Source organism: Vigna umbellata, chromosome 4 (assembly GCF_029865625.1).
Source record: "Vigna umbellata cultivar VRB3 chromosome 4, Vumbellata_1.0, whole genome shotgun sequence".
NCBI lineage: Eukaryota > Viridiplantae > Streptophyta > Magnoliopsida > Fabales > Fabaceae > Vigna > Vigna umbellata.
In genome coordinates this window covers 32735959-32753291 of record NC_142168.1, presented here as the reverse complement: position 1 = coordinate 32753291, position 17333 = coordinate 32735959, and the positions used below count along the sequence as shown (strand labels likewise).

Genomic DNA, 17333 nt, shown 5'->3' with positions numbered 1-17333 from the left:
TTCATACCTAAAACCTTAAAGCAATTATTAATGCGTCTTTACATAGTGCACTGCTTTCTCTCAATGGGACTTACTATCACACTTGAATCTCCGATTTACATTAAATATTCTAAAAATTTATCTTTCATCTGTCACTCCATTACTGTCCATTTGGTGTGTTTGATTTGCCTAGTGCCTACAGTGAGCAAAGCTAGTTGTGGATATTCAATTCAAACCAATGAAAGTTCATTTCCAGATAAAGCAATCTCATTGGAAAGCAACAACATTCTGACAAGCATTTTCATGGTGCAAGGCTGAGTTTTCCACAGCCATCTTATTGACAAACAAGGGCAAAATGATAGCTCTTATATACTATTAAGTGTATCGCATGACAAAGGGTCACAAATCACAACAATAACTAGCAAGCTGCAGGATAGACATGGCTGATTTCGTTGTTATCCAAAGTGACTTTGGAAATTCGATCATTCGGTACCTGATGCAATGTTTCTTCTTCCTTCGTCTCTTCATGGTCACCCTTCACATCCAAAAAACTGGGTTGATTTGTCGAAGATAAAAGCCTAGCCCACATTCTATCAGTTATCACTACGTGGTTCTGTCTCTCAGTGATTCTCTGCATAACAAAGCAAGAAAGTATGAAACTTTATTACAAAGGGGTTTGTTAAATGTTAATAAATAAATCTTATTTATTCTCTGGAACCAGAAAGTATCATGGCTGATGAACTTACATAGAAGGGTATATAAGTTTGTCTTCCATTGACAAGTCCACTGGTATAGCCAGTGTAACCTGCCATTGCTCCATGAACAGCACTTTGAGCAAGAAGTGTGCAATACACGTTATCAGAAGCATTGCTTGGAATAGCTCGGATCATGTAAGTTGGATCTGTAAAACAGAAAAGCGAAGCCTTTAGTACTTCAGCCATTGCCCCTTTCAGTGTGTGCACGCATGAAAATGCACCAAGTTTAATCATTTTTACAAACCTATGTATTTGAGAGTTATTGGTAGTGTCTTCTGTTCAGCAAAATGATCCTGCAAGGTCAAAATGCTTAAAGTAAGCGACAGAAAAGATTCGCAAATAGTAATAATATAGAATGCAAATAGAATGAACAACTATCCAACCCTAATCTTTTGGGATATCCATAGGCCAACATCTTGAAGAAGCTTGTTTCCAGAAGCATCCTGCGTGCCCATGGACTCCACACTCTCAGAAACAAGTTCTTGTCCTGCTCCTTCAGCAATCACAATAACCATGTGCCCATTTTCCTTGAGTCTTTTCTCTATATATTCATAAAGTCCACCAGGACCTTCAAGGTAAAAGGGTGACTCTGGAATTAAGCAACAATCCACATCTCGACTTGCAAGAGTAGCATACATTGCAATAAATCCTGCACCATACACCATGTATGAAGTGAAGTCAGGTTCACTAACAAGTCAATAGAAGAACTTTTGAGCATCGTATTAGCTTCTTTTTTCTTTGAGAAGTCTAATAAGAAACAAGGTATAAGCTTCTCATAATTCTTAGGCAATTGATAGTAAAATTGAACCCTTAAGCAGCTCTGTGGAGGCATTATAAGCATTTAGGAAAATTACCGCTGTTTCTACCCATCAACTTGACCACACCTATGCCATTTTCAACACTTTCAGCCTCAACATGTGCAGCATTTATAGCTCGTTGAGCCTCCTCAACAGCAGTGTCAAAGCCAAAGGACTTGTCAATAACCTATTAAGCAACAAAATGACAGCAGAAGAAATTTACCAACTAATGATGCTAATGGGGTTTAAACTATAAGTTTAAAGCCAAATAAAGGCAGAATGTAGAAGAAATAAAGATTTACCGGGATGTCATTGTCTATTGTTTTGGGGATTCCTACAACTGAAACTTTTAGACCACGCCTTCTGACTTCCTGCATGGATAATCAGGTTGAATTATTAAGTAACTGCTCCTCTGATGCAATTAGTTTCACAGATCTTATATATCCAAACGATTTTGTTAAAATGTTCGCTCATATTCCTAAACACATAATTCTGATAGTCATTTTAGATACCTCAAAAATTGCAGATGCACCCTTTTGAGTTCCATCTCCTCCAATGATATAAACCTGAATTCAGAAAGATATTAATCTGATGTACATACACACTAAAAATACTACACAATGGAAAGAAATGCAGACCTGATTGATTCCCCGATCTTGAATACTGTCAACTATCTTTTTGGTGTCATGTCCTCCCCGTGATGTTCCGAGGACAGTCCCCCCACGCTTATGTATATCATTCACACTCTTAGGAGTTAAAGTGATTGTGTTGCGAGCATAGAAACCCCTGTATCCTCCCTTCACATCATAACAGTATCATTAGTTAAAGAAACCAGTAAGAAACTATGATAGCGTGAGAGAACCAAAGATGGTGATAACTAACTCCAGAATAAATGACTTTTAAGTAACACCAAATAAGTAAAAGCCTGTACAATTATTACAGAGCAAGAACAATGCATTGGTCTCTTTAGACAAGCGCAAATTAGTACATTAACAACCAGTCACAGGCATTTAATGCTTGTCTGAAACGATAGAAAATAAAGCACAGAACTTGATCGCCCTAATCCCAAAACAACACTATAAAGTAATTAAAAAGAGAAAAAAGCATGAAGAATGAGAGTAAATGCCATATTGCCATATACATTCACGTACATTGATTCCCAGAACTCTCTTCACGCCATACATATGGTTCAAGCCACATACTAATTCCCTGATGACAGTGTTGAGCCCGGGACACAGACCCCCACAAGTAACAATGGCAGCCTGAACTTCATCTGCTTCAAAATACACCTGAATATCCATTTTTAGAAGCCATGATTAAAAAATAAGACACCAGATATACCAAATTTACCAAACAATGCACAGATAGAAACAAAGACAAGACCCACAAATAGAAACATACCTTTTGACGAGGCCCAGCGCGCCTAAAATGTACCCCTCGTGCACCATCTTTGTGAACAACGACCTGTCATAAAGTCGAAACAAAATGGAAATAAATGACAGGTAAATTAAGGTGGGTAGGTAACAGTGTCTGAGCTGCATATGAAAACATAAAACCCCACCAACATTCACCCCATGCAGTTACCATTCCATTAAAATTTGGATTTGAAGGTGTCCATACAAGCAAGGGAGATGATGCAGCACCACCTTAACGTAGAAATCAGTTAATAGCTAAATCTTTAGGCATCTGCAAACCCATCCCTAATTACATAAAGCATCAAAATTGTAACAAAAAACCAACCTTTTGAGGAACGCTGTCATCCACATGCACAAAGTACTGCCTGCCAAACGACAAGTGAATAAAATTCAATTTCACCCATCAAGCAACAAAGAAAAGGAAATTACAACACAAGAGAAGAATTATTAACCAATTAACACTTACTTGACAACTGAATAAGCAGGGTTGTCTTGCAAAGGATTTGTATATGTCTGCCACAACACAAAACACACAATAATCATACACCAAAAATTAAGTGAAAATAAAGTTTTTTTTTTCTTCACCAAAAGAAAAAATTTGTTGATCTAATTACTGATTTCTGATCCGAACCAGAAAATAAAAAGTTTTTCCATTATTAATTTTGGGTGTCGGCAGAAGGAAAAGAAAAAACAGGGGAAAAGGGAGGAAAAAAGTGGTTGGATTATACAATACGACAAAGCGTTCGAGTGTTTCGAGGAAAAAAGGTAAGACAGAGGAAAAATGGTCCACGTGATCGCTGATCAGGTGAGGAAGAGCTTTGGACGGTGGCGTGAGAGAAAATCAGAGCGATGAAAACGACGACGTACTTGGAGATTAGGAATGTAATCGGTGAAATGCGGAACATCCTCGAGGATGTAACCAGCTGTGCCGGTGACGACCTTAGGGTCGGAGTTGGCAGGTGAAGCCATGGCAGCGCGTGATCGCGATCTGGCAGGTTCGGAACCCAGCTTGGGATGAAGGAAACCGTTTTGCTTGGGGGTGGGATTTTGGTTTTGATTTGGAAACTCGGAAATAGAATTAGAACTATAATCCATTCAGAGGGGGTAATAGGAGTTGAAGAAGTTGAAGAACAGAGTGATCATATTTATAGTAAACGGAGTTGACCGAAGGAATCAGACACCAAGGTGGAATTTTGATTTTGTGTAAGAAATCAACGATGAAGGGTGATAGCTTAAAAAAAAGAGAAAGGTGAAAAAGGAACTTTCTTGTGAAGTAGAAACAGGTGGCTGAAGATGGAAATGGAATAGGGTGTGGATTTCAAGTTGTAGACTTTGATCCACAGCTTTTTTGAGGGTCGGCGTGGAACACAGTGATGCTGTGCCGTGGTGGACTACTTGGTTCTTCTAGAATAAACCTCGGAGATTCCGGATTCCTTCTGTCTTTTTTTATCCTTTTTTTCTTGCATGGTTAAATTCCAAGTCCTGTTTTGTTCTAGCAAAAAAACAGAGCATGTCTATGCCTTCCGTGACTCCAGTCTTCTACCATATAAAAACTACTTTTTTTTTTCTATTCTCCAAATTTCAAATTAAAATTGAAAGTTCACTTGAAACTGGTAAATATAAGAAAATGTTGCAAACTGAAATTATCAAGCATGTCATTACTCTATTCAACAAGCTAAGAGAAAATGAAAAATGGTATTTGTGCATATAATAATCAACAAGAACGTCAATCGTCCAATAATATCAATAATATTGAAAGTCCGTGTGATGTGGTTGGAAGTTGAAATACTGTTAGAAAGTAAGTTTCTCTTAATTCAAATTGTTCGAAAAGTATTTACACAATATATTTTGATGTTAAAGTTAATTAGTAATAAAATTTTATTTTAAAATTTCTCTTAATTCAATGAAAAATATTTATAAAAAATATTTTGATGTTAAAGTTAATTAAAAATAAATTTTTATCTTAAATTTTTATTTATAAATTTTAAAGTAAATTTTTAATTAAAATTAACTTAATTAAGAATAATTATACTTTCTTTTTAAGATGATTAATAACAAAAATAATACCCTTAATCTAATTTAAGATGATTGGTTTATTTAATAACTATTAAATTGATTAATAACTTACTAAACGATTTTAGTTATAGACCATCATTAAATGCAAATGAATTATGAATTTTACTACTACTAATTAGTTGCTGAATGAATTGATCTCTCTCAAATTCTTTAAATTATATATAAAAGATATGATTGATTAATACAAAAAAGAATGATACTTTGACAACATTTTTTTTATAATATTTTAACATCATTTACTTGTCATTCTGTTATTGGTCCATGTTAGTGTTTATGATTATTATTATTGAGTGTAGAGTAATTTTGGACCAATCACAGAATGACACATAAATGATATTAAAATATTGTCAAAATATTATTATTCTAGCATAAAATGGAGTTGAGGGGGTTGAGTGATATATTTGGATTTTAACTAAAATATTGGCCTTTGAACTTTGTTTGGGGAATTAAATCTCAAAAGCCCTTTGAAGAACTTAAGGAGGCCATGACTAGTTTATTTATAACAATGATGCCTAATTTTGACAAGAAGCTTATGATTGAGACAAATGCATGGAGAAAAGAACTTGGGACTACCTTGACGTGATGTGAAAAGCTATTAACATATATGAGTTTCTCCATACTAGGCAACACTCAAGGAAAACATTTGTTTTATGAAAAAATAGTTGATGGTTATGGCTCCAAGTATGCAAAACTTAAAACACTAACTTCTTGGAAATATTTCGTGAAGTATAACTAACAAAAAGGTTTTTATTTTTTACTCATGAAAGTGAGAGAGAAATATGGGTGTCTAAATAAGTGGAGTATGATTTTGAGATCAAATATAAATTGGAAAGAAAGAAACTCTTCCAGAAATTGAAATTGTGTACCATGTCCATGTTTACTCTTATTGATATAGGAAGATTTAGAGAAGGATGTACAAAATAAATAAAAGTTATGAAGATTGATGAAAGGAAATGTGGAATTTAATTTCAATGAGTAGATTCTAAAAACAATTGTTGGAATGTGGGTTTGTTTCTCATAATGGAATGAATGTCCCAATGTTAAAGAAAATAATCAGATACAAGTTTTTGTGAAAATCATCAACTATGCAATTGTATGTAGAAATTAAATGTCAAAACTATCAACAATGAGAATCAAAATATCATTGCTAAGATATGAAAGTTAAATATATCATATGAAAATTTAAAAAACATTTCGAATGTTTCATGTTTTCAACTCTAAAGATATTCATTCTCTGGTACTCGTTCTATTTAAATTGGATAAGAGTTACGTATATAGAAAACAACATTCAAGTCAGCCAAATACATCAACAGATAATAAATACAATAATTAATGAAAGTCATTAACATATCTCAAATGTGATATTTATACTATTATTTATAGGCTCTTACCTAAAAAGGTTTGAACCAGGTTGTCTAATTACCTATTAATATCGAATTATTGTAAATAATTATGAATAATACAATTAATGCAATGTTATCATGGTAAGATAGAGACCGAATACATTTCAGTTTAGTAAAATGACATATTTGATTAAAAATAATTTTTACTAAATTTAAAAATATATGTAAAAGATGCCTAGACTTATAAACATTCATTTATTTCGTACACGTCAAAAGAATAATATATTTAATATAATGTTATATTTAAATAATTTACATTAAACTATCTTATATATTTCTCTTGTTAAGTAACGTAAGTATACTTTTTTAACTTTTTACTATTTTTTAAAATCTCAAATTCAACACGTAGGTTAACAAATAATTTACCATAAAGTTTTCTAATATTTGTATAACTATGTCCGTTTTCCTTTTCTACAAAATTCCCCAGAAGAAGTGCTAACTTTAAGAAGTTGTGTTTTGAGTTAAAAACTACATCTCAACGTAATAAAAACATTATTTATCTATTAATTTTTTTACTATATCTACAAACACGTGTTTGTTTATTTTATTTCATTCTAAAAAATTCCATTATTGTCTAATAATGAAGTATGATTAATCACAACCTTTTTTAGAAAATGCATTCTAAACAATGATACAAAACATCCAGTGTGACAAAATATATATTTAATTTCAAAAATGAAATAAAGTTTTAAGAATATTGTTTTCATTTCATAAATGAATTACTCTCTATTTTTTATTTTTTAAATTTAATGTCTACTCATTCTTATTTAAAATACAACTAAAAATATTTTTATAATTTATTCATTTATTTTTCTTTTACATTAATCTCATTCGTCACAACACAAATCTTTTACTAACTTTTACTATTTTTTCTCCGTCCAAACAATCTTACCAGACCTTCTTTCTCTCTTTTTTTCCCACTTCTTCTTTTAATCCAATCAAAAAGATAAAGTCCCTCTTCACATGTTAAATAAATAATTGTTGTATAAGAAAATATTAATATTAAATCAAAAGGAAAACGCATTAATTACTTGTTTAATATTAACGTATATGCCTCACAATTACTTTATTATTTGTGAAATGAACAACCAACCTTAAAAAAAAGAAACATTTATTTATTAATGATACCACTAATCATACTTAGATTTCCTTGCTAAAATAATGAAAAGCATATTCGATTATGAGTAGTCTTTGTGTAACCTCGCACCAAAATGTTTAGTATGTTCGGGCAAAAAAAATATCTATATGTTACACCACATAAAGATTATTGACAACAAATAAATATTTTTTTTATTAGAGTGGAAAATTCAGCTAATTATATTAGTAAAAGCACAAAACATTGACATTAATGACTAATTTTTAATTTTATTAGTGTCTTCTGATTTATGTGGCAAATATCAAAGCTCAAGTATTATAGATAATGAAAATAACAAATAGAAAGAAATAAAAAGTGAAATTACTATAATTAGTCGATATTAGGAACATGAAAAAAAATATATTAAATATGTATATTGGGAATATTGAAATATACTTCTTTACAATTTTTTAAATCGTTTCATTGATATTAAAAATATATTTTGCATGTAGTATTTGAATTTTGCAAGTAAAATATGTTTTGAAAGTAACCACATATAGAAAAAAATTTAAACTAAAATTAAAAATAATTTGAAAACCGAGAGCTGATGTCATTGTTGACCTCAGAGACTATTATTATGATATTTTAGCAATGTTTTAATCAGCATTGGCATTACAAACATCATGGAAAGCCAAAATTTATTTAACAAATATACATTATTAGATCGATGATGTTTTCATCAATCTTACCAAAACAAATTCTAACGATACTGCAAATAATAAAGCTTCTGTCACGCATGTTACATGACACCTATAAATAATATTTTTAATTGACTTAATTTTAATTGTACAAAAGAACTGTAATAATCAAATTCAAATATAAGATAATTTTAGTTTATAAAAGAAAAATCAAATTTTCTTTTTCTAAAAGAAAAGTTCAAGCATATCCAAAATATTTTTTTCTTATATCTCATTTAGTTTGGGGATCTCGATATTAAATAGTTATCCGTATTTTATCTTCACTTTTAAGTTTGAATCTGTGTAGTTTCTCTTCATTTTCTATAAATATTCATATTTTTTATTTGGTATTGTTTTTATCATTTTATCTCTATATGACATTTTAACTATTCGTTTGTTTTTTAAATTATTTTTATTTATGCGTCAATTGTATTAATATTTTTCATTCATATGATATGTGATTAATTCTCAAATAGAAGGTAAAAATTATACCTGTCAAAACGGGTCACTCGGTTCGATTCAGTCCGGCCCACCACGGGTTAGTCTCTTAGAGAACCAACCCAATCCGAATCATTTATTAACGAGTCAGAAAAATTCAAACCTGGACCGATCTACCAGGGGTTGGTGGATAAACGAGTTGGTTCAGTGGCTCACTTAATTACTACTTTTTTAAAATAAAAGAATTACAAACTTTCTATAATTCAAATCTAAACAAATTCAAATCTAAACAAATTCCACATCCAAATTTCACTTCTATCATGGATGTTTAATTAATTTTGAAAATAAGAAACTTAAATAATTTTTTCAAACAAAAACAAAATAATAAATATTTTTTTATAAAATTAAAATTAAATTTTAATAAAATAAAATTAGGTAGGTGGGTTGGTGGGCCAACCCAGCCCACCACGAATTCAACCTGCATGAGCCGAGTTTAAATGAGCCGAGTTGAAATCTGACTTGTATAAAAAAAACAACTTTTTGAAATTCAACCCAATTCAAACTCATAGTGAACCGGATTGTCCGCTTGTGATTCATTTTACAGCTCTACCCAATTTTGTTTTTCATTTTCAATAAAAACAATTTTAAGAGTAAAGTTCGGCTTTTACGAAGTTACACAGAAAAAGGACGTGAATTACAATATTAATAAAAAAAAGTGTAATAAATAGTGTATGTATTCAAGATCTTATATAACTTAAATAATTGCGAAATTAAAATTCATATACATTATATAGTTTGGTTATAAAAGTTTAAAAATGAATATAATTCTTTGAATTTAATTCTGTTAAATTTTGCTTACGTACTGTTATTTTTAGTTTGTTTTTGAATTATTTATACTATTTAACATATTTTAACTTAAATATTAATTTTAAAAATCATTTAACACATTAAAAATATTAATACATTATTTAATTTAAAAAATTATATTAATTTATTTTTAAAATTTAAAACTAAAATATATCTAAAAAAAATACTTAAACCTTCTTATAATTTTAATAACATATATTTTATTCTACACGTATGTTATTACATATATTATACTAAATACACATGAGCTAATTTAGCTGAGTTGAAATAAGAACTAACCACAAACTAATCATTCTATTTAAATGTGTTTCAAAAAATTATTTAATGGAAAATTAATAAGTTATGAACTAGTTTAATCAAATTAAAAATGTTTAGTGATGTTTACTAATAAACTAAATTACCACTGTTAGAGGTAAAATAACATTAAAAAAATTAGTTATTATAATATTTCATTTAATTTATACACACAAATATATATATATATATATATATATATATATATATATATATATATATATATATATATGTTGGTAAATAAAATGTGTTTAGTCTAACTAAATTCTCTATTGATAATATTAAATATAATCGTAATAGTTTATACATATGAACTAATGTAAATATAAACTATATATATCATATAAACTATATATACGTCATAGCATACAACATCGTATACATATAAAGTATATATATCCATTACACAGCACTCTTGTATTAGAATAAATATAACAAATTAAGTTGAATCATTCTCAATGAAACTATAACACTCTCACTTCAACAATATTATTGTTATATTTAAATTTTGGCATAAAGTGAGGTAAAATACTATTAACTTTTTTCAAAGTCCAACATTATTATTAAGGTTAAATATATTTTCTTTTGTTTATTAACTTTAAATGAAAAATTGAATTAATTTTTTTTGAAATTTTGATCCAAGTCTTCTAATTTCAAAAATACAAAAATTTAATTTTTTTAACAAAAATTTGTAAAATTTATTTAACATTTCAAACATGTTTCATTGTAGCATTTGAATTGTTTATACTATTTAACATATTTTCATTTTAATGTTAACCGATTCAACATAACATTTGAATTGTTTCCATCATTTAACACAGTTTCATTTTAATGTTAACTGAAAAACAAGTTTGAAATCATATAAAATTTGGTTAAAAAAATTAAATATATATATTTTTAAAATTAAAAACACTAAATAAAATCAATTTTTTTAAACAAAACTAATTTTATTTTTTACTAAAAATTAAAAAGTATAAAAATATATTTAATTTTTAATTTTATATGAAAGTGAAACCATATAAAATGTTGGTCATGTAGTCTTTAACGCCGATAACTCTTAATTAATATAAGCAACAAAATAAATATTTTAAGCTGTAGTTTAATAATTTCATATTAGTGATATTTTTAAAAGGATAATGATATTTTAACAATATTTTTTGACAATATTTTAACATCATTTACATGTATTATGTAATTACTTCATGTTAGTGTTTATAATTATTATTCACTGATTTGACTTTGGTTGGACAAACTTATACTCACTAGAAATCATCATTATTATATGCACAGATATTATAAATAAGTTCAGGTTGTGACGCAATTAAATTGTTAGAAGAAATAGTACTTATGCTAAGTTTTACATTGATTTTTCACTTATAAAAAGTATATTTTATTAAACTTATATTTATATTATTTGGAAGAGTCTTCCTGAGTAATAAAGGCATGAATGGTGCAAAGTTATATAGAAAACAATATATTGGCGTATGCAAAGTCACATTCTAGTTGGAAACAAAAACTACAACGTCAATGTCTGGTCTCTGTCATTCCCCAGAACCTGGTTCGCCCTCACCATCTATACAAAAATGATAATATTTTTTTAATAATTTTGTTTTACAATTTTTTACAACACTTATGTAATAATTTTTTTATTCGTTTTAAATATTTTTTTAAAATAAATTCAAACGATTGGACAAAATAATAACCCATAATTTATTATTAAAAAATTATTATTAAAATTTATTAACATAATATTATAGTCGAGTTGCGTATATAAAAAATATAATAACATCTTTAACGTAAAATTTTAAAATCGTTTTATTTTTAACTTTAGTCGCTCACTCTTCTCATAATCTTTATGTAATACGTGACTTTCAATGTTACTAATATAATTTACATTCACTTATATTAAAAATTTAATTTATATCTTACACATAAATAAATAAATATGTATAAACAGTAAAACAATAACATGTTAATAAATAATTCAATAAATTTAATAAACAATAAATTTTATTATAATTAAAGTTTTAAATAAATTTAATAAATTTCAATAAATAAAATTAATTTGACTCAATTTTATAAAATTAACTTTAATTATATACTCAGATTCTTTCTGATTACAAGTTCAATTATTAATATAATACTAAAATTATATATAAAACTCAAACTATATAATATAAATATGATGTTTCTAAAATTGAATTAAATTTGAAATTTACTTCTAATCATAAATACATATTTTAATTTTGTTATTAAATATATGAAGATATTTAATAATGTTTATATTAAGCTAAAAGTAAAGTTGAGTTGATTCTCCATCTAAATAAAGAAAAAGTATATTTATTTTGTAAGGAGAAATGGTAGCAAAGAAACAAAAAGAAATCCGTACACATCTTATACCACCGTCAAGGTGTTGTTGGCCATCCATCAGCCAATTTTCATCGTATACTTTTTGGTAAATCAATCACATTAGCCTATTAATATGTCATGTTACAAACTTTACAACCACACATACATATAATAATTTCACCATTGAAATTGCAATTATGGAGAATCTCTTCTCTATAAAATGGCCACAAATTCATGCAGAGGCATCGTTGAATAGATTGAAGAAAAATAATCTAATCAATACTATTCAAAAACATCCTTTCTATCCAAAGTGGCTTTCAACAATTTCATTTCGATATTAAATCGTCTATTTTTTTGTAAATCTATCACGAAAAGAAATAATCGAATTTAAGTATATAAAAAATAGAAAGTTAATTATCATATAAAAAAACTCACAAAAATCATTATATTAATATATTAGATCGGAGATGATATATTTATGTGAATTAGATTTATATCTTATTATTATTAAATTTATTTCATAAGTTTTATCACAATTGATATACATAAAATGTTTTATAGAATAAGAAATAAATTTTAAATTTAATTTAATTTTATAAAATTGTAAGATATGATTTTCATTTGTTTATATAATGTAAATTAATTTATATTTAATTAACGTCATTTTTAGTATTTTTTATGTACTTTATGTTAAAGTTGATATTATATATATATATATATATATATATATATATATATATATATATATATATATATATATATATTTTTTTTTTTTTTTTTTTTTTTTCTTCAATCAATGATTAGATTATTTTTCTTCAATCAAAACCTAAGGGACAAGAAGAGGTGTCATGGTTTCCCACTTTTTTTTTTTAGTTTTAAATTATACGTCATATATATTGGAAATTCATGAAAAGTAAATAAGGTATTTTTTATTTCTTTTATAATTACAACTGTACTAAACTATGTATTAATTTTTATTGTATTAGTGATAATAATTAAATTAATTACATATATAAATTTAAATATATTATTTTATTTCTTCAATTTTATTGACAAAGATCGGTCACTAATGTATCTTATACGTATAATTTTTCAACCGTTTAACACATTTAATTTAACGAGCTTGTAAACCTCGATTAAAACTTACAGAAATAACATTATAGATTTAAATCAGCATTTTGAATGTATTAAATATTCAGGTTTAATTTTTTTTTACTGAATATTAAAAAATTAATGATATATTTTGCAGGTGAAAGTTGTATAAACCTAATAGAATTATTATAAGATAATATTGTTGGGTTGGTGGACTTTTGCTCCGTGAAGTTCTGGATACCTTTCACCCACCGCGGAATTCCACCTCTCAAGCAATCTTACACATAATTGGGTCAAATAGGCCCAACCCACATAAATGGGTCAAATATTTTAACAAATGAAAATATCAAATTTATTAATGGGTTCCATTTTTTTTTAAATATAATTTATAATATTCTTTCCTTTTCCTTCAATGCGTTCCATCCTTTATTCGAACACCAAGCTAAATAATTAAAAATAAGCTTATAAGTATATCTCATAATTTGGAATTATTTATTGCAAATATTAAATATAAGTATCTGCATATTTTGTTATATTATGATTCACATATCAGAAAATATTTTTTTATCTGTTGAATATTTTTTTTATTTTTAATCATATTAAAAACACTAGTTAAAATTGAAACAACAATCTTGGATTCTACCGAGTACAAAAATATGGATGAATATTATTGAAAAAAAGAAGATATATATAATACAATATACTCTAAATGATTAGATCATATGCACATTTATAAAAATATATATATTAACGAATGAGTTAATTGATAGCATTAAAGCAGTTATGGATAATTTTTTTCAAAATTATTGTAAGGAAAATAATAAATTAACTAATATTTTGTATTTTTCTATTATAATTCAAATCAAGTTTACCCCACCCATCTACATACATACTATATAATAATTTAGTATATACTAAATTAGTGAGATATACGACCTTACTTTTCATACGACGCATTCTTAATTAGAAAAAGGATTTTAAATATGACTGAATCTCTTTCTAAAGATTAACATCTTAATTAATCAAAATACAATAAATACGTTGGATCCCATGACAGAATCAAAAACTATAACTAAGTAACGAAAAAAATTAAAAAATGGTTGAAAAAAATAATTAGAAATTGTCCAATGGAAAACAAAAGTTCACCCTGAAAAAAACACTAAACAAAAGTTAGAGAAGTACTTGTCCTCTGCCACTTGAAAGCAAATAGATATATCCTACCTTTTTTCTTTCTTTAATAATAATAATAATAATAATAATAATAATAATAATAATAATAATAATAATAATAATAATAATAATGAAAAACTACCAGTCAAATAAATCAGAAAATTGAGAGTTCATTCAAACCCTACCTTGACGTCATGAAGAAGGTCCTAGGCTAGCTCTGTTTATACATTAATGTTTTCCTAATTATTAATTAATTCATAATAAACTGCTTTGTACTTATTTAATGAGAACCCTAATGATACCAAATTTGTCTCTCCTATTAATTATATTAATTATTGATGTTAATAACCAATGGTCAGGGGAATGATATAATTGCAATTATTTAGGTAAACAAGAGATCCCTAAAATTTTGGAATATGTTTAGGGCTAAACCTTAATTTGCACTCGAGAATATACATAAACTCGTATCAAGAATTATACTAATGTACTATATTCTTATTGCAGAGAAAAGAGAGTATTTGGAATATTTTTTTGTGTATATAAAATTAAACACTTATTTTTCTATTACATATATTATAATAATAATAATTATTATTATGATTAGTATAAGAGTTGATGTTCCTGGGAACTGTGTCACCAACCATTTTATAGGTGAAGAAATATTATTAAACAGTGGAATATTTATGTATGACTGATGCAGAGCAAACAAAGGTTGTGTGGGAAGATGGAACTGTGTTACAATGTGGGCTCCTTCGATTGCTTCCTCCAAGGTCAACTTAAATGGATATCAAAACAATTTCATTTTCTTCTTCTTCTTTTTTTTAAAAAGAAAATAAATTAAATAGCAACAAAGGTAAATTTAATATATTTTTAATCTTCAAATTTAAAAACTTAAAACAAAACAAATAGATATAACTTTTTAACTAAATGATTAATTTCTTTTTACTTATTAAATTATGTTTCAAAACTCATATTCGTCAAAATGATATAAATAAATGAAACATCGTCCTAAAATATATTTCACATGTAAAAAATAATTTAATATAATTGAGTTAAGAAAATTATACTCAGTTATTTTTTAATTTTAAAAATTAAAATATATTAAAATTTAATAGTTTACATTCAAAATTTATGAATTAGAAATATATTAACTCATTGATATAGTTTTAATAACTAAAATTTAAGTTTACCTAACCTAATAAAATTAATTTTTTAGATAAAGATTTTACTCATTTATATATTATAAGTTTATCTTCTTTCAATGTAATTTCCAATAATAAGAATAAGTAAGTATTTAATGGAAGATTTTTTACGGAAGTACCAAAGTTGTATTATTTTTTAAAAAATACAAACATGTTTGAGTTTTTCTGGGTCCTGTGCTATGCTTGGTCCAAATTTGTCTATACAGACTGAAGATAGGATATATTCCTTAGGTGTGTGTGTCTGTCTAAGAAATTTAGGCAAGAAAATGTGATTGTGAGCTCCATGAAAGAAAAGCAAAGCTAAAAGAAAGAAAAACAGAAAAACAAAAGTAAAAACAGGAGACAAAGGAGCAATCATGGCCATCTATCTACACTGCAAACATCGTTTGGGACCCTCCATCATTTTCCTCTTGACTGCTCCAAACAATGCTGTTATAAACGTGAAACCTAGCCATCATCTGATTAAGATACTTTATGAGAGCATAAGATTTCCATGGTGGACCCCTCTCTCCTACTTCTTCTCACATCTTCTATATCTCAAATACATAATTTCATCAACCTCAAATAGATAATTTCATCAACCTCAAATTACATTCCAAAAATCAATGGAGTTTAAGTCTATCTCATGCCGAGATATATATATATCTCGAGCGTGAGATTAGACATGAATAGGTGATCCGATAACGATTTGATGGTGGGTGGATTGCTATGATAGACTCTAACTAGACTCTAATACCATGTTAAGACTCTGATACCATGTAAAAAAGTACACTTTAAGTTTAATTCAACCCTATAAAATTGACTTGTAAGATAAGATTTACACACACTTATATATTCTAAATAGATCTTATCTCTAGTCGACGTGAGACTTCCAACTATAATAATACCATTAAAGAGTTTACTACCATAATAAAGAGAAAATAACAGTATGATACTCATTTCAGACATGATTTTCATATTTACTGATACGGTCAAAGTTCTTTATATCTTCAATGCATGTAAATTAAGCTTTACTTTTATTTTACCTATAGGTGTAAACTATTTGGTGCTTCTGGTCCAAGTTATATATATATATATATACATATATATGTGTTTGTGAAAGAATATGATTTAACATAGTAATTAGAAGAGGTGGTGGTCCATCAAGTACACACAGCTTTGTCTTGCTTATCAAGCAACCACATCCTAATACTCCCCACCCATCTCTTTCTCTCTCTCTCTCTCTCTTGTGTGTGCAAAACATTCATGGCAAAAGCATCATGATCAGCACTCCAGCTCAAAACCCATGTGAGTTTCTATCATCCCTTTTTCCCTTATTTCCATCTGGGTGTCTCACCATGTCTTTCTTTATTTCTCTCTCTCCCTAAAAATCTTAGCTTTAATCTGTTATTCTTAAATAATGAGACCGTAATTCTGCCCCATGTCGTCGTTATTACTCAAACTCCAAACTTTCTGACACGTATTAAGAATCACTGTTTACATTTAAAAATCTATTAATCACCATACATATTACCTGTTCTGCCTGCTAACTTTTGATCAAAGATTAACACTGATTGATTAACCACATGACACAGAAAAATGCAAATGTTTTGAATCAAAATTAAAATTTCACCCCATAATTTTCTTACATTATATAAACAATCTGTATGTACTGATTCTGATTCGTTAACTAAATGTTTTCGTG

The 17333-nt window shown here is 27.4% G+C and overlaps 1 protein-coding gene across 1 annotated transcript; it reads right to left on the bottom strand.

The window, feature by feature from the left end:
* Positions 1-208: 208 nt before the first annotated feature.
* PFK1 (phosphofructokinase 1) lies at positions 209-4409 on the bottom strand. The gene is made up of 13 exons (XM_088112360.1): positions 3814-4409; positions 3413-3459; positions 3272-3311; positions 2933-2995; positions 2683-2820; positions 2170-2328; positions 2044-2097; positions 1834-1902; positions 1589-1718; positions 1118-1383; positions 979-1027; positions 726-880; positions 209-610 (listed from the first exon to the last, which is right to left on the bottom strand). Exons 1-13 carry the CDS (start codon positions 4039-4041, stop codon positions 398-400), a joined length of 1611 nt encoding a protein of 536 aa, XP_087968486.1. The 5' UTR covers positions 4042-4409; the 3' UTR covers positions 209-397.
* Positions 4410-17333: the final 12924 nt, after the last annotated feature.